The following is a 25,241-nucleotide window of genomic DNA, read 5'->3' on the forward strand; positions in this document are numbered from 1 at the left end:
GGCCCCTTCCCCGCGCTGCGGGGGCTTCAGCGAAACACTCCTCCCAAACCACAAGGGCTCAGAGAGCCCGATGGCGATGGCGCAAGGCGCTGGATGGAGTGAGCCTGCGGGGCGGGGGTGGTGCTGGCCCTCAGCCTGCTGAACGTGGGGTCTGGCGAGATCCCAAAAGACAGCGTCTGTGGGCAGAGCAGGGAGCAAAACGCTGAGTACGGTCACAGACGCAATCCGAATGGCCTGGCTACGGCGTGGGGACCAGGCACAGGGCGGGGAGACAGAAGCAGCAAGACAAAGGAAGCAACGGATGCAGGAGCAGAAGGGCCTCGAGCCTGGGGCGGCTGCTCGGTCTCTTATGAGACACGCGATTGTACATGGTGAGCCGACTTTGGCGGGACTACTGATATGGGCCTTTCCTGTTGGCGAGGGAGCCGCCGAATGCTTTTCAATCAGGGGGACGATAGAATCACATCCACGCCCAGGGAAGAATGGAACGCAGGGAGAAGGCACTAGAAACGAGCCAAAATGTCCCCAAGGCTTATCTAACCTTGGGGAAGGGCCACAGGCCCACTCCGCAGCCTCCGCTGAATGGCGGGGGCCTGGTTTGGACACCGCACCTACCCCGGGCAACAAGCCACAGTTCCTCAGAGAGACTTTTCTCTCATCTTGAAATGTAAACGTACAGTTAGGGCATTCATAGCAGCTTCACTCACATTGATGTTTGAAGACCACACATTTCGAATCCATCCCGGGTCTCTCATTATTGGAATCTGAAAGGCAAAAACATGAGAAATTGATTAACGAACATGTTCCGGATTAGCGGTATTGATCGCACAATCTTGTGAATATACTAAAAACCACTGAATTGTACACTTCACTGTGGCGAACTTTATGGGATGTGAATTATACCTCAGTAAGAAAGGAAATTAAGTTAGTAGGATGTGGCGACTTTTCTTTCCATTAGCGAGAGGTCTCGGTTACTGGGGGGCGCACTGTGAGGTCGTAAATTTCTCTCTGGCCTCCTTCACTCCACCTCGATCAGCTCTGTCTTTTACAGGGATCCCTCTGGCAGAGAAGTGAATTTAAAGGCTATTCCAACAGAGCAGGGCCAGAGGATGAGCGAAGGTGATTGCGGCCAAGGGAGAGAAGTGGTGGCTGCGGGTGCCTCCTGCCGGTGGAATCCACCCTGGGCCTGGGGATTGGCTGGGATTTGTGGTGTGGGGGTGAAAAGGGAGGTTTTGAGGATGACGTTTTTGGCCTAGGTGACTAGGTAGATGATGGAGTGGAGTCCTTAACTCAACGAGGGAAACTCGAGGGATCAGTTTGGGGAGGATTATTTTAGCATCCTGGTACCACATCTGGAATAAAAAGGTTAGATTTTCCTGTAAGACAGAATCTAGGAAAGACGGCAGATATGGATTAAGCCGTTCTCCCCAAGTCTGGATCCTTGATGGAAAAATGGGGCCAGGCGACTGGTTTCTTCATCTGTAAATTGCTTAATATGGCAATTAATTCAATCCTGGTTCCAACATAACGATGAGTGTAAGACACTTTCATTTCAGCCCCCGTGGAAGATCACAGCATGCTGCAGAAAAACATGCACGTTGAATACAGAGATTCTGGACCATCCAACTCAAATCCCTCTGGGGGCAGAAGCACAGCCACACGCCCGTCAGCATTCACTGGGCACACCCGTCACACTGATTACACACTCGCGAGACGGCCTAGGCAGGCTGGCAGTGGCTTAAATTCACAATGCTCGGATTTGGACCGGATTAAAAGTGAAGTCTTAAATCAAATACAAGGGAACAGGACCGCCCCCTCCAAGAGTTTGGTTTGACTTCAGAGATTAAATGTAAACATGAGAACGCAAAAAATGGTGAACTCGTGTATTTCGACAATAATTTTTCTCAAAAGCTAAAAAGAAAATAATCTAATCCCGCCTACAACTATCTGTCATCAGTCAAAATTCTAACGCAAAATTAGAAGCCCGGCCATTGGACCCTGGGCACCAAGCAGTTAGAAATCAAGCGGAAGTCGAAAATGAACTTGAGTTTGAACCTCAGTTCTCCCACTGAGAGCTGCATGGCCTCGAAGGGATTTAACATTTCTGAGCCTCGAAGGCCCCACCTCCAAATACCATCGCACTGGAGATCGGAGCTTCGACATGTGAGTTTGCAGGGCACACGAACATTTAGTCCACAGCGGTCACGTGTGTTAAAATCTGAGTGAAGAATAGAAGGAAAAAAAGTCGAGACAGAAAATCGAATCAAGAATGAGGCCAACGGGAACGTGCATTTCACTGAGTCCTTATTTACAAGGAGTAGAACAGAAAGGTGGCTCTGGCCACCGATGCTTAAAGAAGGCCTCGAATAATTATATAATTTGTGATATAACTAGCGTGAAAGCAAGCCAGGTGGTTCAGACAATGCTCCTGTTCCTGGCACCAAGTCTTCTACTTTGGGTCACCATCCGGGGCTAGCGACTCACATTTGTGCAGTGCATGACCGTTTTACACGATATTATCTCTTTTGATTCTTACATCGGCTCTATGAAGTAACTATCTTATTGTTATTTTTCCTTTACAGATGAGAAGACTGAGGCTTAGAGAGATTTCAGTGACTCTGGTCGGCTCTTGACCCACAGTTCCGTATTTCCAGTCCAGACCTTGCCCCTCAGCTCCCAGGCCACACGTCCAACTACCTACGTGCTGGACACCTCCACTTGGAGGGTCCACAGTACCTCAAACTCAACCAGGCCAACAGGCTCTAATTTGGGTCCCCCCAGAGGTTCCCCAGAATAGTATAGAAATGGAAAGAGAATCTGCAGTCAAAGGAATTAGCTCTAAGCCCTGATTGTGATGTTTAATAATGCTTAGTCCTGGGTAGCTCTCTTCATGGCATAGAAATTCCTTTTCTTCAATTACAAAACCCAGTGAATAAAACTTCCTCCATATTCGAAGCTAGGAAGGGCAGGTGGGCGTACCCAGTGTCTCATCTCTCTGACCGGCTCTCTGAGCTCATGGGATTACGCTGGGCCCACTGGATAATCCAGGCTCATCTCCCTATTTCAAGGTCAGTGCTGAGTAATCTTAATGCCATCTGCAACCCTAACTCGTTTTCTCCACGTAATTAATGAGTTCACAGGTTCTGAGCATTAGGACACGGACACCTTTGGGGGCCACTGTTCTTTCTGCCTGGCGCAGCCTCCTAATGCGACTGCCCACGTCCCCTTTTGCCATGTTGCCGTTCATTCTCCAGGCCGCAGCCAAGGTCAGCTTTTTGAAATACAATCTGGTCAGGTCATCTCCATGATTAAAACCGTTCAAGTAAATATAGAAAATGTATTCCGTTTTTTAAGCCCTTCCTCACTTTGGTGAACACACTTGCCACTCACATGTTCGGCCTTTAATCCCTCTGGCCCGGTCACACGGGCCTTTCACAGCCGCCTCTTCAACTTCATCCCGTCACAGGGCCTTTGCACATGATTTTCCCTCTGCCCAAGACGCATTTCGGCTGATTCGATGATACTCATCCCCTAGACCACAGCAAAGGTCTCCTCAGAGACGCCGTCCCTGGCCTCCTCTTCTCGATCACGTCACAGTTGTACCCTCCCTAGCACCTTCATCCCCCCTACATGGCACTTAGCACGGTTTGCAAAGTTACATTCGTTTGTGTAACTATCCGGCTTATGACGGCTTACTCCATAGCGGACAGTGTCTGTGGCTCACATCGTTGTATCCTCCACAGGGTCCAGCACGGGGTAGATAGTCAATAAATACTTGTCGAATGGAAGAGCAAAAAGTATGATTTTTGAATATACAGATGAAGACGCTGGAGCTCAGAACATAGAGGGACTTGGCCAAGGTCACACAGCTAGCAGGTGGGGTGGTGAGCTGGGATTTGGATCCAAGTTTGGAGTGGCTTCCAAGCCAGGGCGTCACCCATCCGCATCAGTCTCCTGGTATGGGGAAGGGGTGCATGGGGGTGGGGCACTGTGGAAAGCCTAACTTTTATAGTTTTCCCAAGGGGGAGATGAAGGTAGCCTTGGTCCTTGCATCTACCTGAGCTGTAACTCCCAGGACAGAAATCCTTCCCCATAAGGAAGCATCCCCAGCTCAGGCTCTTCCTCAAGCCTCATATTTCACTTACGGCCACTGGAAGGCAGTCGACAGAGGCGGCACACTTCCCAGCCCTGCTCAAGGTGCCACCGCTTCAGGCACGGACGCAGCCCTGTGGTGCGCCAAACAGGGCAGGCTCAAGCTTCACGTGGGGTAATAGCACTGTGTGTGTGTGTATTAGATTACGGTGACCTCAATTTTTGCTGCTCCTGTCAGTGACAGGTAGAGTCTAATAGCCCGCCCCTGAAACTTGAGCTAGCTGAAGTGACCTGTGGCTCAATAATATGCAGGACAAGGGACGTTCTTCAGTCCCCGAGGCTAGGTAGTAAGACACCCTCCAGAGTCCCCATCCACCTCTCACGATTCTCTTTAGGGCGATGCCAGCTATAATTAACAGAGGTCTGTCTACCGCGAGACACCTGACTCCTGTCAACTGTCACAGCTGAGCGGCCTTCCAGCCATCCCCACCCAGCACCAAACATGTGAGGGAAGCCATCGTGGTCCTTCCAGATCAGCCCACCTACCCGTCAGGTGCCACTGAGTCCTCTGAGTAACGCGTGAGGAACAGAAGAATCACCCAGCCAAGCCCTGCCCGGATCCTCGCCCACGAAATCACGAGACGCAATGAAATAGTTGCTGTGTTAAGGCACGAAATTGCAAAGCTGTTTGCTCCGGAGGAACACACAGCCAGCACGGAGCATGGACGTTTGAGGGAAGGGGGCCCAGGTTGTATTTCTTTGCATGTTTGTGTATAAAATTGCACCTAAGTATCTGCTTCATGATGGAGAGTAATGTGCCTATTTTTTGCAAGGTGTCTATGTGTTATCTGTACAGTCTTTGCTTCTGTGTGTTTTTCAGTTTCTGTGTGTCTGCGTGTGTCTATTTATGGCAAAATGATGAGGCCAACTGTCCTGCGTGAAACCCGGCCCCAGCCTTTACTCGCTCTTCCACGAAAAGAACCCACACAGACCATAAACACACGCACGTGTGCGTGTGTGTCTACACGAGGATAAGGTCTGACTGGTAAACAAGGACAGAGCGTCTAGAGCGGTTCTGACGGGAATCCGTCCAGTGCTGGCCGTCACTGGGCACCCACTGCTCGCCAGGCACTGTGCGAGGAGCCAGGAAGCTGGAGGAGACAGGGACCTGGGACCTGGCACGTCACCCTGGCAAGGCCAGGAGCTCAGCGGAGACATGCGAGGATCGGGCCAGGACTGGACCCCACGGCGCTGGGGCAGGTACGCAGGCTCCTGGGCGCCCTGAAGCCCTGGCCTCCATGCCTGTAAGATTGTCCCTCCCCGCCCATGAGCGGGGCAGCTCAGAGCCAAGCCGTCCCCCACTGGCTGTACAAATCAAACAAAAAAACACTTCTCTGCGATGGGGCAGATACATTTGGAAAGATCAGACGAAACAGAAACAAAGACCGTTTCTCCCACGTAGGTTCTCAGCACCCTCACGGCATGCATCATCATCACGCCGCCGACTGCCAAGAGGGGTCATAGAATGGAGCATTTCCTAAAAGCCCACAAGCCTGAGACCCGCTTTTTCGCCACACAAACGGTGGTATCCATATGTCAGGGGACTCATTCGGGAGAAACTCTGCTGCAGAAATAACGGGTGTCGTATCCGGGGTCTGTCGTCCACACATCCATCTCCACTCGGGGAAGATAAAGTCATAGTTTCAGGAAATTCACGTCTGAACAGGAAGACTCATGGGGGAAGCTGAGTGCGGGCCCGGAGCGAGGGAGGGAGGGAGGGCAGAACGAACGAGCAACCGAACGGCGTGCACATCTGTACCGTCCTGAGGAGACAGGCCCGGGTAAGGGGGCCGGCCCTGCCCGCGCACTCCCCGTGCAGCTCTCACTGCAGACAGACCCCAAAGGCACACGCCGGGGTCTTTTCCTGGCGAGGCCCAGCCACCTAAGCCCAGGTTTGCCGTTCTCACGTAGCCACGTTACTTGGTGTATTAACCATGGCTTTTTCTTTTCTGTGTTCTGATGCTTTAATATTCTAGGGCCTTGCTGACCCTGGATGCTGACCCTAGACAGACGGCCCTTCCCAGGACTAGCCAAGATGAGAAATCGGTGTCGTCACCGTCCCACAAAACTCCTGCGTGTTGTGATTAAAAAGAAAAAGAAACATTTATTTACTTGTTTTTCTTAGGAATAAAAATCTCCTACTAGTGATCCAGCTGCAATCCAGCTCCGTGATCGGCTCCTTCCTCGGACTTGATGACTTTCGTGAGCCAAGCCACTAGGAGCCCATATTTGACCGCCTCCTTGATCCATCACCCACACTGGGCCCCATCTACCCGCCCCAGTCCCCTCAGGGCCCATCCTTAGGCCCCAGAGCCACTGACGCTGGCACACTAGCCAGCCCTGAGCCACCCACCCTGCCTAGGGAAAGCCATATAGAGGCTCACACTCACGTCTCCCCCGCACCCCCTCTGCCTCCCCATGTGGCTCTGCAGGGAGTGCCACGCCTCCCGTTCCCAGGGACCTATGTGTCACAAACGTCTCCCTTCGTGGCAGTCATTCCCGTGTCTTCTTAGACCTAAATGAAATGAATCTTGGGTACCCTGAAGACACATGGCATCCTGTAGCCACAAGACCGGAAGAGACACCGTAATAGCATCAAGACATCCATATATGTGGGGAGGGGGGGTTACAAAATAGTTCAGGAACAGCTTTAGTACAGCCACCGCCCGAACCAAACAGACAGCAACCAACCAGCAAGGGCGCATAGCCCTGGATACACCAACAAGTAATACAAGAAACTTCACTGTCAAATAGGGGTAAGGATATATTATCATTATTAGAGTTAAATGTGGATGAATTTAAAGCACCGAGCACAGAAACCAGTACACGTTAAACATTTAATAACCGTCATGTATTATTACTACTACTTCTACTATGACTACATATGACTAAATGGCAGTCATTCATTCTTATTGAGGGTCCACTGTGTATGCCCCTCCCCGCCCAGATCAGGTGCTGTGGACAAACTTGAATGATGTTATAATTCAGAGAAAGAGACCAGTGAGGACTGGATTTGTCGAATTCAGTCATGCATTGATTAAGCACCTAGTACGTGTCATGCCCTGTGCTAAGTCCTGAGTTTATCACTGGGGTAATTACGAAGATGACTGAGACAGGGTCACTTGAGTTATATTCATCGTCTAGCAGGAAAAACAGGTGCAGAAACCAATCTCTATAATCCCGCCTGACATGGGCTCTCACAGCGGCATGAACAAAGTACTGAGGTGGCCCAGCAGGAGGGAAATGTCCCAGGGGACCGCGAGGTAGGGTCAGGGAAGACACCCAGAAGAGCTGGGCCTCCAAGGTCAAGTGTGAGTTCACCAGGCCGACAAGGGCGGATGTGGCCAGCAGAAGACAAGACACATGCTTCGAGGAGACACAAATGATCGTGGCATTGCTGTGAGCCAAGGAGGAGGCAAGAGAACAGAGCGAGGTGGACGGCAGAGCTGAGAGAGAGGACGAGGAGCCGGAGACTACGATGGGAAGAACCGGGGCCACTTTCATCCAGGGGAGTGACAACGTGGCACCAGCCGCAGTTACGAAGGAGCGGTCTGAAGGCCCAGCTGTGCGTGGGGAGGTCTCGGCCACCACGGAGTGAGTACCAGCCACATGCTGAGGGCATGGGCCGTTACATGTGTCTCCTGAAGCCTCGCTGCCTCCCAGTGAGCAATCTCATCAGCATCAGCTCAGAAATGAAGAAGCCGAGGCTCAGGGCAGCTTTATGTGACCCGCCCAAGGTCACACACCGTGGGAGTGGCCAAGTTGAAAGCCAACCCAACTCCGTCCAACCCCAAAGCCTCTGCTCTGCCCACGCTTCGATGTGCCGTCAGAGGGGGCAGGTAGGAGGCGCCGAGGCTGCTGCAACGGCCCATGAGGAGGGAACGAAGAGGTGGCCACCGGCCAGGACAGAGAGACGTGGAGGTCGGGATGAGAGAGCCTGGGTTTCTGGGCAGCCCTGACATGCAGCCCTCCCATAATACCCCACGGGCATCGTGCACCTGACTCGGGCTGGTCAAGCGTGAGGGCACTCTGGGATGCAGAGCTATGTATCACACTCCTGGGGCTGCCTTTGGGAAAGACTAAATTCTTGAACTGCACCTGACGATGAACTATGGACACCAGGCCCCCAGCCCCCTAGTCACACCTGACATATGGTGACCGATAGAAACTGCACTTAGAGGGACTTCAGCCTGTGGACCAGCGTAGACCTGTGGCCACGCATGCATCCTCCTCCATGTGGAATAATAACGCACGCCTCCTGCGGGCCGGGTGCTGTGCCAGGGGCCTCTCCGCGGTCAGTTCCCATCATTCTTCCCTAAGCATTGTGGGTATTACCATCCTGTTTCTTATGGAGAAACCTGGCATCAGGCAATTTAAAAGTCTGGCTTTTAAAAATCAAGCCCTGATCCATCAAGTCTAAAGCAAGTGGCTTTCTGTGTAGAAACAACCACCAAGGACATAAGAAACTGCTGCCTCTGAAGATATTCAGACCCACGTGATACTGTTCTTGCACTTCTTAGAAGAGGCGGGTGACAGGGGAGCCACTCACAGCAGCCCTGATTCTAGGGAGGACTATTAAATAAAGAACTTGGAGAAAGTCCTCCAACTTTGGGTACATCCAGTCCCTTCTACGAAAGCGTCTGATCTCCTGAGACAGCTGTAGTCCAGCTGGGCCCTGGCCAGGCTGGAGATCAGGCAGCAGGCAAGAGGTGGCCTCAGAAGGATCAGGACGCCGCAGGACAGGAAGCGCCTCCCGCTCCTCTAGGTCCCGTCTGTGCACCATGAGCTCAGCTGGCCCAGACGACAGGTGCCCACATCGGTGTGGATTCGGGACCTGCGGGGAGAGCCACTGGAGGCAAAGGTTGTCTGTTGCTTGAGAGAAAATGACAACACAGTCAGCACTGAACACAGTGACACTCTGACCACCACTGGCCCGCTCACGGTCCTGTCCAGGAAACCGGCTTGGAAAATCACCCAAAGCTGAGGAAGGCATGACAAGTCGGACCCCTGAGGGTTGGGGCAGTGACCTGGGGGGGCGGCTTGCTCTTGGCCTGGCGGGATGGGGAGGAGAGAGATAGGGAGATAGGGGTGGGGGACACAATCCTCTGCAGGTGCCCACAGCCAGCAAGGCCAACTGATTAGGTGTGAGTCAGGTTTTCAGCTACAAAGGCAGCCAACCAAGTGCCTCTCCGCTCACCTTTCCATGAACGGCGACCTTTCCCTGTCCCCAGCCAGGCCACGTTACTGCTAACGTCTGTCAAGGAAGGAGCCAGCAGTTCGTCAAAGTTCAGTAAACACAGAGCATCCTCAGCTGAGGAGACGGGCCGAATTCCTAAGCGGTGATGCGCAGACTCCTGCAGGCTGCGGGCCTTCAAGCCAAAGCCAGGAGAGGCGGGAGCTAAAGCCCCGCTCCTGGTTTAGCCCAGAGTGATTGGAGGGGGCTCCTTCCTGCCCCCTGCATCAGGTCCCAGGCCACTAGGAACACAGCTCCAGCCCGGAGGGCAGACAGACCTCAGGGCTGCTGCAAATGGTGGGCTGGGCTATGCTTCTGAATGTGCAAGTCTTTCGGAGGCAGCCAGGAGCCTGGCCCTGGGAAGCACGCAGCATGAGTCAGCAGGGGCTCCGGTTAAGAACACGGGTTCTGACTCGATAGGTCTGGCTCGGGCCCGAGACTGCATCCCTGATGAGCTCCCAAGTGGTGCTGATGCTACTGCTGGTCTGAGGACCACATTGTGAATAGCACGGGCCTCTAGAGTCAGACTCGCTCAGACTGCTGACCAGATCATTCGGCAGAGTGCCTGGATCACATTTAGAAAATTCTAGAATCCCTAGTGTGTCCCAAACCTGGCTACACATCAGAGCTGCATTGGCAATTTGTTAACGGTGCCCAAAGCTCAGTGCCAGAAACTTGATTCATAAGAATAGCATCTGGGACTCCATAGTCTTAAAAAAAAAAAAAAAATTGCCCAAGGGTGCCAACAGGTGCGCAGCCCTTCCCAAAGACCACTGTCCCGCCTGACCTTTGGGACCCCAGGACTAGCCCTCTGCCTTTTCTGTTCCTGACTCTCTAGCTCCACCTACCATATCCATCTCAGCTGTCACAATACCTGGACACACGCACCGCACGAGAAAGCCTCTGGGATGTCATTTAAAGTGCATGAGGAAGGCTGGCCCCTGACCCAAAATAAGATTTCTCCCCCACTTTGGCTGTCTCGCTGGCTTCGCTTTCTCAGACTGCTGTATAATCCCAAGATCTCAGGGGCACGGCCAGAATCCTATTTATCTCCGTATCGCGGGGCTTACCAAAGGGTTCAGAGCAATGACCCAATAAACGGGGGTGGAATTTGAATGAACACTTTGAGCTAAGCATTGCCCTTTATTCTATCTTTATCCAAGGGAAACATCTGGAGAAGAGCCATTTAAATGAGTTGCATCCTGTGGTTTTTATCTCACACAAACTGCACACCTTGGAGGAGAGAGGAGAGAAGGGACACGGGGTGGACGCCCCGCAGAGCCCTTGCTGGGCCCCAAGCTCTGTCTGCAAAGCACCTGGCAGACATTACCACTCGGGACCTAAACCTGCTTGCTTATCGGACTCGAGGGAGAACTCACTAACGTGTTACGTGCTCAGTCCCCCACTGACCTGCGGAGTCAAAATCTCTAGCAGCAGAACCCGGGGATTCGTCATGCTCTCAGGTGGTCCCGGTACATGGGAAGCACCGCCTCCATCATCGCACCCTCACGGCAGCGCGTGCTACAGGTGAGGTCACTCACGCGACCTCGCACGGGGCCAGAGCCCAAGCAAGAAGGAAGTGGGACCACACTTCAAAAAATTCCAAACCCCGTGGGGAGTAATAGGTGATGACCTTGTGCTTAGAATATGCCAGCACTTGAATTCGCCTACTGAGGATACACAGTGTGGCGGGGTTCCAGTTAGGGCACAGTCAACTTGGGGACTTCACCCCATACGCCCCCAACCGAGTCATTCTTAGTGTTGGAAAGCCACTGACATTGACAACCTGTATGAAAGTGGTAGCCACCAGAATTTAGAGGGCACGATTCTGGCAAAGAAAACATTTTCCTTTTTCGAGGAATAGTTAGGTTCCCAGATGAGGGGAATATGTCACACACACACACACACACACACACACACACACACACACACACACACACAAGGGTAAGTAATGATTTCAACAAGGCATTTGATAAATCTTTCACGATGCCCTAAAGGGCTGGTTGGATAACTTGGGTTGGGTAACACTGTAATAAGTACAGCTAGTTAAGCTAACCTTCCTGAGTGGTGTGCAAATTGCCTTGGATATCATGTCACTGCTTCTATTCTAGCTCTTTCCTTCTTAAACATTTCCTCAGTGTGGGGTTGGGACAGAAAGCACGTATGTGACTTTCGGTCAAGATGGCATGGTGAGCTTGTACTTTGAAACAGCCCCTCTGCTGCAAACTCATACCGCATAAAAGCACAAAACGAAAGAGCGTAGTGAGGCCCAAAACCAAGCTAGTGCTGTCACGAACCAGACAGATTAGACATGTAAAGCCACTGGCCTACGAGGCCCTGTCCGGAAGCAGAGGGTGTGGGCCGCACCTGCGGAGGGCCACGTGAGAAGGGGCACAGGAGCCAGGCTCCACCCTGAAGCCACACTGCTGGCCAAAGAGACTTAAAATTTTCTGCAGCCCTGCTCCTTAGAGCTAAGGCTAGAGAGGGTGCTGGGAGGATGATGACGCAACCTTCCGAGTGGCTCTCCGGCTGCGAGTCTGGGTGTCAAATTTCCCCAATTTCAATACACAGAAGGAGCTCTGCAGGCTCTGGATTGTGCCCCAGGGACCTGGACAGGCAACTAGCCTGGGGTGTGTCTCTCAAATCACCCAGCCCTCATGTTGGAGGACAAAGAACTTTGGTGGGGAGGAGGTATCTGAGGTATCTGAGGAAGGAAATAACAACAACAAATAAAATAGTCATTCAAAATGAGCCCAAAAGCAAAATTCCTACACTTGCGAAGAAATACAATGCTAATGACGACAGCAAAGGAAATAAATGTTTGGAATATGGATTCACAGCAAAGTCAGTTCACTGACCAGCCTGACAATGAGCCTAAATAACTCTAATTAGGATGCTTAAAGATACAGATTAAGGAACAACTTCCACTAAAAAGAGAAATTATGAGACAGAAAGACATAAAAATCAAACACTAGTCTGTAACCAAGGAAAAGAGTCGTTCAGAAGCCTGGGAATTGAAAACTGTAGTCACTGAAATTAAAACAAACATATCAATATAGTGGATAATATCTAAGAAGAAGCAGTAAAAGAGAGGATTCATGAAGTGGAATGCAGTAAGGAAGAACTCAACCAGCACAGCAAGCCAAAGAGATAAAGCAGGAACCAAAAGGGAGGAACTATCTAGGGGGCAGACAAGATACGGGGAGCCTAAAATCTGTGCCTGGTAAGTGTTCCAGAAAGGAGGATTAAGGGCATCACAGAGGAGCAGCTCTTGAAAAGACATCTGAAACTCCTCTAAAACTGATGAAAGACATGACTGACGAGTGAAAGTAAGCTCTGAGCATAGAGAGAGGCGAATAAAATTAAATCCACACATTGTAGTGACATAGAACATAGAAGGCAAAGGAGAAAATTTAAGTCTCATAGAAGACAAATATTTTTTAAATACTGAGGACAAACAACCTACAACCTAGAGTGAGTGAGGGTCTAGGTGATGTTTATCAGAAATATAGAAATAAAAAAATAATTCAAAACTAAATTAGACATTAAGGGGATATGTTTAAAAATGAAGGAGCACCACTCAAAGAATGGGGATTCAATCTGGTCATAAAATCTGAAGAGAAACAAGAACGTGGGATGGAAAAATATTTGTTTCAATTACGAATCAATAGCGGTCAGGAAAGGAAAGCGAGTAAGATTCTCAGACGTAACAAAATCAGTACGTGGGATAACAACCTGTCAAAGGGCCTTGACAGGTCTAAAACCAGTGAAATGACAATTAAGACAGACATACTAAGACTCAAAAAGAGAACCGTATAACTCCCCGCAGGGTCACGAATGCCATCTGTATGTCATTTGCAAACTCCATCAGGGATCTGATGTCCAGGACTGAGAGTGTAGGACTCCCGAGAGGCCAGCTTTGAGTGCGAGCTCACATTAGATGACCAGCCCCAAGACCCCTTCCAATCCAGCATTAAGGATCCCATCGATCATTAAGTCTTCTTTCATCCAAAAAGCTCACAAGGGCGGGATCCACAGAGCACAGTCTCTCCTACTCTCTACCCCACCCCCGCCGTCACCCTAAGAAGAGGTATCGAGCATCAGCTGGAAATGACCGTCATACAAGTGAGGCGCTCCATGCTGCAGAGCCAGATCTCTAGCCCTGAGCATCAGGGCTAAGCAGAGAGACACGCAGGCTGAGAGACCTGGCCCCCAGGAAAGTTGGAATCCATTCCCACAAATGCTATCCAGAGACCAGCAGGAAGGCAGCACTTCCGGTGGAGAGAGCATGGTCTTTCCCAGCGGGCGACCTGCACTGGAATTATGGTTTCAGGCCGGTTAAGACTCTCTCTAAGCTCCTCCGTGTGTAAACCGAGGCTAACGTTCCACGCCATGGTTCTCATGAGCTCTGCCGAGACGAAAAGGGAAAGATGCCTCGCAGGGCACCGGCCCACGGAAAGCACTCAGTAAACAGCAGCAGTGATAATAAGCCTGCACGTTTATCACTTCTGAAAGCACTTTGAATTATCCATAAACTGAGACTAACTCACATGCTTGTAAGATACTATCACACAGGGAGGCCGCTCAGTGTTCGGGGTGGAAGGCCCGGCTTTCTCCTTCCAGCCGGTGACCTCTCACCCACTGGGCACTTCTAACTGGGTAAAACCCAGAAACCTGATCCCATCTGGCTTCACCATTAACTGCCAAGTGTCTATCCAGTGGTTATTAATAAACGCAGTTTCTGCCTAGATCAAATCGGAGAAGACACCAGCTAGCCAAGTCCCCTTTTCCCTTATTTTGGATGACTTTGCAGTTTAAGTCACCTTGTCCTGAGAAAGAGAATTCACTCGGGAATGTCAACAGAACTCTCTTATTGTTGGCTGAAAACATTTCATGTATTACCTCATTTTTCATATGTCCCCACTTGCATGGAGCAGAGGGACGTGATCCCTGCCCAAGTGTGGCTTGTCCTGGGTCCCAGTGGGACAACGCCCTCTAAGGGGTATTTCTGAGCCAGGACACCAGGGCCAAATGACAGCCCTTAGGGCTCACGGAGCAGGCGGGGCCTGAAGGGTGTAACCATGGAAACGGAGGCCTCCCCGGCCTGGCCACACAGAAAGGCTCAGTCTGCCAAAGTGAGGTGTGGAGACTGTCACTCTATGTCGCTCCAGAAAAAACTCCAACCTGAGATCCCAGAGCTGGACGGCTTACAGGAGGTCTCCTCCCCGACGGGTTTCGAACTGTGCTACGTGGGGCCCTGGTGGCTGCGGGGAGGGGCGAGGAGGGGCGGTGGGGGTCGGCGGGGAAAGGGGAGCTGAGAAGGAAGGGCACCAAGACCGCCGTCTTCACCTCTCACAAGTCGCCCATTCTTAGTCCATCCACAGGCTGGGGGGCTAGACATTTCTTTGACATCGAAGGTTCCATGCTGGGAAGTGCAGGTGCTGAAAATCATGGCCACAGCTGGCACACTGGGCCCCTCTGTGCCGAGCGAACGGAAGAGCCCCCCGCATGAACAGATCTCACAAAGGTGCCCCTTCCTGCGGCTGTCCCAGCCGGCCTCCGTCCAGGGCCCCGCAGGCTGGGTGAGCAGAGGGCAGGCTGGCTGTCAGCCCCCAGCCGCCCCCGAGCCAGTGCCCGGGGCAAACCACAAACTGCAGAAGCCTCTGCATCCGCCCTGCCATGGTTTATGGTTTTCTTTTTCCTCATAAGGGTACCTCATAAGGGTGGTCTCTGATGCCACCTCTCCCGTGAATAATAGCCAGCTTAGCGACCTTAGAGTGGCACCCTGTGGTCACAAATGCCACAGGCAGTCTCACGTAGACTGCAGAAGCCCTGCGGGACAGTGTCATTGCTCCGAAGTCACAGCGGGCCTGCTCAGGGCCCCAGCTCCAGCCCAGAACCAGACCTCCCGACTACTCAAATCCTCCGTGTCCCTCGGCTACGAGTCTCCCCTCGAAAGAGTCTTGTTCTCTTCATCCCAGTCACAATAAACTCTTCCAAAGTTCAGAGGCGAGCCCCTCGTGTCCCCACCTGGCGGTCCCTGCTGGAGGAGATGTCACTGCCCGAGCCCTGGCCACAGTACGACCGGCCAGGAATGCCGGCCGTCGCGCTCCTGCAACGTCCGAGAACACCCAGCCGCCTCCTCAGCGGTAACTGCCCACACGAAGCCACCCACCCCAGCCCCGCCACGCCCGGTCCAACGCTGCGGACAACTCCGGAGCCCCCGTGGCTCCCGGCCTCTCTTCTCTCAGCCCTGACGGCCAGTCTGTCTGACATCCCGTCAGCTCGGCCTTCTCAACGCCGCCAGAAACTTCTCACCCTGTCACTGCAGCTGCCAGAGTCAAACCACCTTCACCTCCCACTGGGATTTATTACGACGGCCTCCCACTCGTCCCCCTGTCCTGCCCTGTCAGCCGAGAGCCCAAGAGACTGGTCCCTGAAATGCACACACTCGAAGGCAGGGCCCGCCCCAAGGGCCCCCATGACTTCTCATCCCGCTAGGAGTCAAGGCCAGCGCCCTTGCGAGGTCAGCCAGCACCGCCAGTCCCTTGCTCCGGACGTGACCTCCAGCTCCCGGACGTGACCTCCAGCTCCCGGACGTGACCTCCAGCTCCCGCTCACCCATGCTCTTGGCTCCACACCAGCCTGGAACCCGTCACGATGCCTCCGCCTCAGGGCCTGGGCGCCTGTGAGCACGTCACTCAGTCCCCCGCCTCCTTCGCATCTTTGTCCAAAGGTCGCTTTCTCAGTGAGACCTGCCCTACCCCGTCCCTTTGAAACCGCATCATCCGCCCGTCCGGGCTCCCTGTCACCCTCCCCCTGCTCTATTTTTCTGCATACCCCCCTCTCCCTCTGGCATAGGTTTGACTTGTTTGTTTCTTTCTTCTTTTCTCCTCATCTGAAATATGAGCTTCCGGAGGACGGGGATGTGTGTCTGTTGTATTTGCTGCCACAAAGTAGAAGCCAAATGAGTATTTACTACTAGAATGAATAAATGAATGAAAAAAAAACAATAGTATTTTATAATTTTTGTTTGGGGACGCATGGGTGGTGACTGCCATTGCGTTGTCAACTTTTATTTTAAATAAAAAGGAGGAAAATGAGGGAGGGAGGAAAGACAAAAGGAAAATACCTTCTGCTATTAGAATCATTTCGTAAAAGACACTTTAACTGCCTCGCAATGGGAGGCGCATTCTCTCGGAATGAGTCATTATCTTCCCCCGGAAAGTCAGGTGGGCGGACTCGCATCTGCATGCACAGCACAGAACACTGTCCTGTTCCCTGTTTTCCACTGTGCATCAGTGAAAACCTTAGCTCCAACACCAGCCCAACCACTCCCAACTCCCAACCTCCAGCTCCGCATAGCTGTGGTTCTTCCTTGAGAGAAAAAAAAGGACAAGAATGTCACGTCCCTGGGCTGGCCCTTGCTCCAGCTCAGGTGGCCCTTGCTCTGCCTGCTCAGTCAGATAGATCATTCCTGCAGCTTGGACGTGGGGCTACTCAAGAGCTCGGAACAGCAAGAGCTGGGTGACACCAGCCTGTGGCTCACAGACTTTACAGTTCCCATGGAATATTCAGTGAATTTATACTTTTTCCACAGCTTTTTCTGTTACATCTTTCACGCAGCCGCTCAGGGAAAAATAAGACTTTGCAAACCTCACGTCATTTACCCTCACGATAAGCTGGCAAAGCGGGTTTATTAGCTCCAGCTGTAAAGATGAAGACCCTGAGGCTCATACAGGCTGAGAGAGATTGGAGAAGGTTGGGGGAGGAGGCGACGGTGCAGGAGGGGTGCACCCCGAGGCACAGCCCTGCCCCACCCCTCTCTGCAGAGCCCAGGGAGGCAAGGGTTAGGGCGAGGCATTGTGCACCTGTGACTCTTCAAATCAAAAGCCAGCGCGGACCTCTTCCTTTTCCTCCTTCTTGGTCCCCCATTGTCACCCCTCGGGTTCCACTCCGGGCCCATGGGCCACAGAAGTCTCGCTTCCTAGCCGGCCTCGTATCAGTGGCTCCCGGCCCCAAATGCGGCAGCCCTCAGGCCCTGGACTGTAGTGTGTGATGCATAACCAGCCCAGTCAGCTCTCTCACACTGTCTGCCACATAATTTGGCATGTTAAAATATCGGAACACAAAATTAGACATGAAGCGTGTTATAGGATATACGTTATTTCATGTAGCTCTTAGCTCACTGCCATCCCTGGAAGTTTTCTTCCAAAATCCCACAGGGCCTCAAGAATATGCGGAGCAGATGCATGAGGTAAAGCACATTCGTAGGGAACGTCACTGTTCGCAAAGTGCTTTGGCTCACGTAACTCGCTCGAGCCGCACAGGACCGGGCAGGGAAACTGAGTCTCTCAGAGAAATGACACGTCCAAGGTCAAGGTCATGTAAACAGTCACTTGGAATGCTGAGCCTGCGACCCTGGTTTCTTGACCCTGAGTCTGCAGCTCTCGGCACCTCAGCGAAGTGCTTCTCAATGCCACGTACACAGATGTGCAGAATGATACATCTCTTATTGGCAAAGAGTGAGTCTTCATCATGGATGTGATTTTAACTTCAATGCACTCAGTTACATATATCCTTGGCAAACCAGACAGGGAGACAAAAAATAAGAATAATTTCAACCATGCATGGCAACCGCTTTTGTTGTTTTACTCCAGAGAGCAGATTCTTAGAGAGGTCTCGGGATGGAAGATATAGACCTGCTATTTCCCCAACCATCTCACCTTCCAGGTGGATCTTATGGAGCGAACTAACATCTCACCATGCTCCAGGAAAGAGGTCACCTGGTGCCAAAAAGGCCAACCACACAAGGCTTTGCAGAAGGAACAAAAATGTGCACTAAGGCTGCTGGAAACAGGGCCCATAATGGATTTCATAATAAGAGGTAACATTCCTTACATGAATACTAAGTGCTTTATGGCTTTTAACTCATTTAGCACTCGCAAAATCTCTTTCACATGAGGATATGAGGCTACAAAAGGCCAATCAAGCCAAAGAGCAAGGCTTTGAACCCCGACAGGAAATCTAAGTAATGTGCTCCCTTAAACATTAATGCAACGTGCCAGGGAATGGTGTTTGCAGTGGGACCAGCATCATAAGGGACCCTGACCACACACAATTTCTGCCTCTTGCACTGACCTTAGATCCTAATCTTTGCACGAAACATCACCAGCGGACAAAGCCCCCGCCCCACTCCAGCCCTGACCAAAGGGATGAGAGAGATGATTTGAATCCTTAAGCAGCTGTGAGAAAAGACCTTTGGGAACAAGTTATGGGTGAAGGGACGACTACAAAGCCAGGCACAGGTGTGGCCTGACAGGTGTGTGCTAGGTAGGGTGGTCATCCAGTTCCAGAGCGAAAGGGGGTGCTATAAAGAATTACTTCAGGACTACAGGTGTCAGCTCGACTGAACGAGGCAAACGTAGCCATGTGTTAGGTGTTGTGGGGTCACCGAGGGCTCCGGGGGACGGTCACAGTTCCCCCGAGTCTGTCTGTCTGTGCCCCACACGGCCAAGCGCATTGGCCCCAGAGGTCCCTGAGGAAAAGGACCTGGGAGGGTATTATCCAGCCTCTGTCCAGGCTCCTAGTCAGATGGCGAAAGGAGTCCAGGTGGCAAACATACGCTCTGGGCAGTTGGGGCCCAAATCCCAGCGTGGAGCCTGCAGAGGCTGGAGGTAGCAGGACAAGTTCTGATGCTCACCTCCCTGGAGACCCAGCTAACCGACTGGCTCAGCATCTCTGAGGACAGACAGCACGAGGTCACGGCGGCGGAGCGCGAGCCGAGAGCAGGAAGGGGAGGCCTTGAAGGCCGAGATAAATGTCTAGATGGAGATCACGCTCAGAATTCTGCTCCCTGTGAGCAGACGGAGGGGTCTGGATTTGTGTGTTTCCTCCTCACAGTGCTAAGACCAGTGATTCAAGTGGAAACGATGAGTTTTCTTCTCCCTGCTCAGGTTTAGTGCAGTTACGAATAACAGCTGCCGTTCACTGAGTGCCTGCGAGTATTCTATTACCAGGTATTGCAAGCCCCACTTTACAGACGAGAAAACTAAGTCTCCGCAAGATCAATACTTGTAAGTGGCAAAACTGGGGCTCGAGCCCACGCCCCATGGCTCCTGCACCCCCACCCCGACGCCCTCCTTTACTCTAGGTCCCGTCTATTTGGCCCGTGACCGCCCGCCTGCCGTCCCAGGCTGCGCGTCTGACCAAGTTGAATGTCACCATGCACATGCCCCAGCCAAGGAGAAAGAAAATGCCCGGTGCCCCGAGGAGCAAATTCTGCAGACCTAGCTGGAGGGGAACACACTGTCCCCGCAGAGCCGCCCTTCCCCCAGGCTGAGCCCCCGGCCTCGAAGGCCCCACCCTGTGGGCTGTGTTTATTGAAACCCTACTCTTCCCCAAGGCCTGGCTCCAGTGCCAGCTTCTCAGAGACGCTCTCCCTGGCCTGATCCATGGCCCCGTGAACTTAGCAGCTGGCCAGGTGCAGGGCCACCCACTCTCATCTGCCTTGACCTCTGCAGGCAGGGGCCAGGTCTCCCCCTCGCTCCACGCCCCACAAAGCTCCGCACACTCTCGGGGCCCAGAGCCCCTGGGAAGTTTGCAGCCAGCATTGTAGGTGGACGGTGCCAGCGTAACGGGTGTCTCTGAGGGCTCACAGTGCTGCCAGCTGCCCTTTCCCAGCCCTGGGAGCAGAAGCACCCGCGACGGCTGTGCCCTTCCCAGAAGCAGCCGCCCTGCCTGGGCTCCTGCCTCTCCGCCCCGCTTGGCCGGCCGGCTCCGCGGCAGCCTCCTCTAAGCTTTCCTGCACCGCGGTCAGTCCATCTGGGCACCTGCCTCAGCTTCCCGCTTTGTGCTCCACTTTGCTGAGGCCCCCTTGGGCCTGGCCTTCCTCCGTGCTCCGAGGGCTAGTCAGGGACTCAGCTCCCGGCAGTAGCTCTCTCGCAGGAGGTGCCATTTAGGCCGCCGGTATCCCCACTCTGCAGCCACCCTTCGGCACAGCAGGTCAGACTCCTCCAGATGTGGGCACAAGCCTGAGCCAAGCTCAAGGTCATGGGCCCCCTCAGACCTGGTCCCCGGAGCAGACGCCCTACAGGAGCCAGTGCTGCCGCACCAGAGTCCAGCAACTGCCCCCATTGCCCTCCCCGGCCACCGAGGCCTGCCGCCCCAGGGAAGACAGTCCCAGGTGCCACACAGCGGGGCATTCGAGCCACATGGGGCAGCACGGGGGCCTGGAGGGTTTTAGCGAGGGGCTTGACGACCAAGCGCACGGGGCGGTGGGCAGTTGGGAGAGTCGTGGAATAGAAGAGAAGAAGAGATGAACCCGAAACCCTTTCTGTGGATGAATCACAATGAGCCTCTGGGAAACGAAGCGCAGCCTCCGCTTACAGAGTGCCCAGGCTCCCCACAGCGGGCGATGGGCATGTGAGGATCTTATTCACATGTTGCTGTATATTCTATAATGAACGTGTTTTTATAATCAGGAAAAGTAAGTAATAATCAAAACATATGAGCAAAAAATCAGATATTGTCTTCCTCAGATCACAGTGTCTAGAGGGTGTCCAGGGTGACAGAAGCCGCGACCCGCTTCCTGTCCCCATCTAATGCCAGCCCCCGAGTGGGCAAGTCCCAATTTCATAGCCTCGGTTTCTTCGGCTGTCCAATGGGAGTGGCCGTGTCCGCCTGAGTCATATGAGAGCGATACGCACGATAATAAGACCCACGTCTCAGGGCTACAGAGACCGTGGGTCACCATGGCGGATGTCGGGGGACTTTATGGGAGCCCAGCGCTGCCCACGACGGAAAAGCAGGTACACTTCTCAGCCAGCACTGGGCTGCTCCGCGTAAGGGACATTCCAGGAATGGAAACAAGACAAGGCCATCTGAATGCCAAGTTACCACGAAACCAGTCTGTTTGGTCAGAGTGTGTGCCCTTGATCTGCTCCTGTGGGAGCTCCCATTCCAGCCATCAGCCTGGAGGGAGAGGGTCACTGATCAGCCCGAGAACTCTCTGCGAGCACCAGGCCGCTTGGCAAACACTTGCCCAAAAGGCCAAGAAAGAGGCAAATGGTGGCAGAGGAGGGAGCAGGATCTGAGTCCCCTCTCCTCGGCGCCCCCACTGCATTTCAGCCTGAGCACCAACAGCAAGCCCCCAGCTGGGCCCCCCACCCCTGCAGGGGAAGGAGTGGCTCCAAGGATGAGCCTGACTGAAGAGACAGCAGGCGACAGGTACTTCAGGGAACCAGCAGCCGGGAGGCTCAGCTGGCTTCTTTCCCTACGATGCGGACAGCCCCAGGCTCACTCTGCTTCCAGGCACCCTCCAGCACCGGCCTGGCCTCTGCAGGTGAGGACCAGAGGTGGGGCGTCACGGGTGACCCAGGCACTATTTGAGGTTGAACACAGTCTCCTCTCCCTTCGGAAAAACAGCGAGGCCGGCATTCTATGCAGCTCAGGCTCCACATTAAGAGCCCCCTTTCCCTGGTGTTATCTGAACACCCCACGCCCTCTTTGGGGCTATAAAAGAAAATAACAATTTTGAACAACCTTCTCCCTCAAGCCCACCAAAAAGCCCTGGCATCTGGGATGAGTCTAAAACGACAGGACAGTACAGCTACTGGCTTCGGAGTCCAGCAGAGCCCACAGCACATATGTCACACTCTGAGACACGGTGGTTAAATGACCGCATGGGACAAGTCACTTCATCACCTGGTGCCCTTCCTCCTTACACGGACATGAAGGACACGCTGAGGTCCCAGCACAGAACCTGGCAAGCAGGAAGTCCTCAGGACACTCTGTTTCCCTGCCTGAGGATCAAAGCAATCACTACTTATTTCCCCTCCGGGGCAAAGAAAAAAGCCTTTAATTAGTGAATAAGATGTAAAATCTCTACTATTGATGGGGCCTCTGGAGCCCCTGGGGAGTAGCTGGTATTTGGAAAAATGCGAATGCATGAATCCTAAATGAGACCCTCTGGGCCGAAATGATCCCCAGGTCCCATCAGCACTCCTCCAAGGGGCGACAGTTCTCGATGGCCACACACAGCTCCTTACCCACGACCAAGGAGAATCCGGGTGGCTCTTATCCTGTGGAGACTCGGAGGCGGAGCCACAGGTGTCATCCTGCTCCTCCATGGCTGGGCCCTGGGGTGCTGGCCGTCTGCTCACCACCACCAGCAAGCGCGGGGAGGAAAATGTCCGCAGTGGCTACTTTCACCCTCTCAGGAGCAAGAAGGCTGGGCCTGAGACACTGAGCCTCGGGCAGGCGGCTTCCCTTTACACCCCAGGAGCCCGGCCAAGTCACAAGGCTCAGGAAAAGAGCTGAGTGTTGAATTGCAAATCCTCTCCCACCTGGGGACTGGCAAACAAACTCCAGGGACACACTCTCTGTCCCTGAAAGATGCAAGGTCCCAGCAGGTGCCAGCTTCTATGAGCTTGGTGAGGGAGACTGGTCAGCAACTGACGCTGATATTCATTCTCTCTCCCCACCGGCTCTCTGAGACATTATGAGCAAACTCAGAGACCGACTACCTTCCCCGAGGTCACACAGCTCTAAAGGAGAGACTTAGGATTCAGAGGGGTTTGGCAGGAGGAGGCGGGAGGGAGGGACCACCTCACGTGCTGGGTGCAGGGAAACTTGCAAAAGGCTGTGCAGAGAGTAGCCCGTTCACTTTCCACTCTACCCTACTGGTTCCCACAAAAGCTTTGCGGAATCCTTTCTCTTTGATCCTCTGAGTTCCCTCCGTGCCCCTTGGGAGGTCAGGAAAGTGGGTTCAGTGGGCCATGGTCGTCACCTCCATCACGCTCAGCAGCATCAGTCATCATGACAGCTCTCAGTTTTGAATACGTCCCCCACTCCAGGAAGCCAAGCATGTAAGCTGCATTCTGGCATATAATTTGCACAGCATCCCTATAAGGTTGCGGACCAAAAATAGGAGCTTGAAGAACTGGCCTTGGGTCCCAAAGCAGGAAGTGGAAAACAGGGCCAGGCAGACTTCAAAAGCAGAACTCGAAATCCATCTCTAATCCCTCCGGGAACCTGGGATTTGTGGTGATGGGCTGGGCTCAGATGTGCCCAGGTTTTAGAGGGGTCTATAGCTGGGTGCGAGGGAGGGCACATAACAAGGGCGGTTCCCAGACGAGGCTAGGGGCATAGGGCACACTGCAAGAGTGGGCGCAGAGGCACGGATTTAGTTCAGCAGGGACGGAGGGGGCCGGCTTTACGATCTCACCCAGGGAAAGAAAGGGTGGGCCACTGAGACCATGGCGGGGCGAAGAGAGGACCTGACGATACAGGAATCTGAGCATGGCAGTGGATGAAGCCGAGGCCGGAGGAAGGAAGAAGGGTCAGAGAGAGGGCAGTTGGAGGCAAAAATGCAGCCGCGTGGTAAGTTAGGCTTCCTAACTTCTCCCTACCTCCCAGCTCCCCAAAGTCCCTGCAACCTATGACCCTGTGACTGACTCCGGAAGTCTTTCGACTCTGCCTTGTTGGCTCTTTGAAGCATCTCTCTGGTTCTCCAAATCCCTCTGGAGCCAGGAGTTCTCCAGTGTCACTGCCGGCTTCTCCTTCCCTCCAGAGGGGGCCCTGACCACAAATCCCTCCCGGGCTGCAGTGGGAGAGAAGTACCAGAATACATCAAAGGCTTCCGCACAGCAAAGGAAACCATCAACAAAACGGAAAGACAACTGACTGAGGGAGAGAAGATATTCGCTTCTGATACATCTGATAAAGAGTTAATATCCAAAATATATAAAGGACTCATACAACTCAACGACAACAAAAAACAATCCAATTAAAAAATGAGCAGAAGACCTAAATAGAGATTTCTCTAAGTAGGACATACAGATAGCCAATGGACAGATAAAAAGATGCTCGAGGTCACTAATCATCAGAGAAATGCAAATTAAAACCACGATGAGGTATCACCTCACACTTCTCAGAATGGGCATCATCAATAAATCAAAAAACAGCAAGTGTTGGGGAGGATGTGGAGAAAAGGGATCCCTCATGCACTGCTGGTGGGATTGCAAATTGGTACAGCCGCTATGGAAAACAGTCTGGAGGCTCCTCAAAAAATTAAAAATGGATATACCTTTTGACCCAGTAATTGCACTTCTCGGTATTTATCCGAAGAAAACCAAAAAATAATTTGTAAAGATCTGTGCACCCCTATGTTCATGGCAGCGCTGTTTATAATAGCCACGATATGGAAGCAACCTAAGTGCCCATCGACAGATGATTGGATAAAGAAGTCATGGTTCATATAGACAATGGAATATTACTCAGCAATTAAAAAATGGAATCCTACCCTTTGCAATGGCATGGATGGACCTAGAGGTTATTATGCTGAATGAAGTCAGAAAAAGATAAATACCATATGATTTCACGATAAATACCATATGATTTCATGCGGAAACTAAGGAACAAAAAGAACAAATTAATCAAAACAGACTCACACATATAGAGGACAATCTGGTGATGGTGACTGCCAGAGGGGAGGGGTGTTGTGGAGGATGAGAGAATGGGGTGAAGGGTTAAAGAAGTACAGATGAGTAGTTGACAGATGGTCACGGGGATGGGGAGCACGGCACAGGGAATGCAGTCGGCAGTAACGTAACGGCTGGGTGGAGAGCCAGAGGGAAGAAAGAGCAATTGGGGGACCGTTTCATAAACTGTGTAAATGTCTAACCAATGTACTGTACACTTGAAACTAATAATAAAGTAAAATTTAAAAAAAAAATACATTAAAGGTGCCTGGAAGAATAAAAAATACATCAAACGCATTGGGTCTAATGTGCTCCCTTTACAGGTTTCGGGGGTCAGTGGCTTCCCCAGGTGCTGCATCTGGTAAGGAGCAGAG

The 25,241-nt window shown here is 52.6% G+C and overlaps 1 protein-coding gene across 2 annotated transcripts in view; it reads right to left on the reverse strand.

The window, feature by feature from the left end:
• LPIN1 (lipin 1) overlaps positions 1–16,141 on the reverse strand; it is a 93,691-nt gene extending 77,550 nt beyond the window's left edge. The window contains exons 1-2 of one of the 2 annotated variants that reach the window (XM_039887824.1): positions 16,007–16,141; positions 708–764 (exon numbers count right to left, since the gene is read on the reverse strand). In XM_039887824.1, coding sequence (XP_039743758.1) covers positions 708–755 — 48 coding nt within the window. In that variant the 5' untranslated portion in view covers positions 756–764; positions 16,007–16,141. Of the gene's footprint in view, positions 1–707; positions 765–15,878; positions 15,939–16,006 lie in introns of those variants that run through there. The other variant, XM_039887825.1, reaches the window with a different exon arrangement.
• Between the last annotated feature and the right edge of the window lie 9,100 nt (positions 16,142–25,241).

Source organism: Pteropus medius, unplaced genomic scaffold (assembly GCF_902729225.1).
Source record: "Pteropus medius unplaced genomic scaffold, Ma_sr-lr_union100, whole genome shotgun sequence".
NCBI classification, from domain to species: Eukaryota; Metazoa; Chordata; class Mammalia; order Chiroptera; family Pteropodidae; genus Pteropus; species Pteropus medius.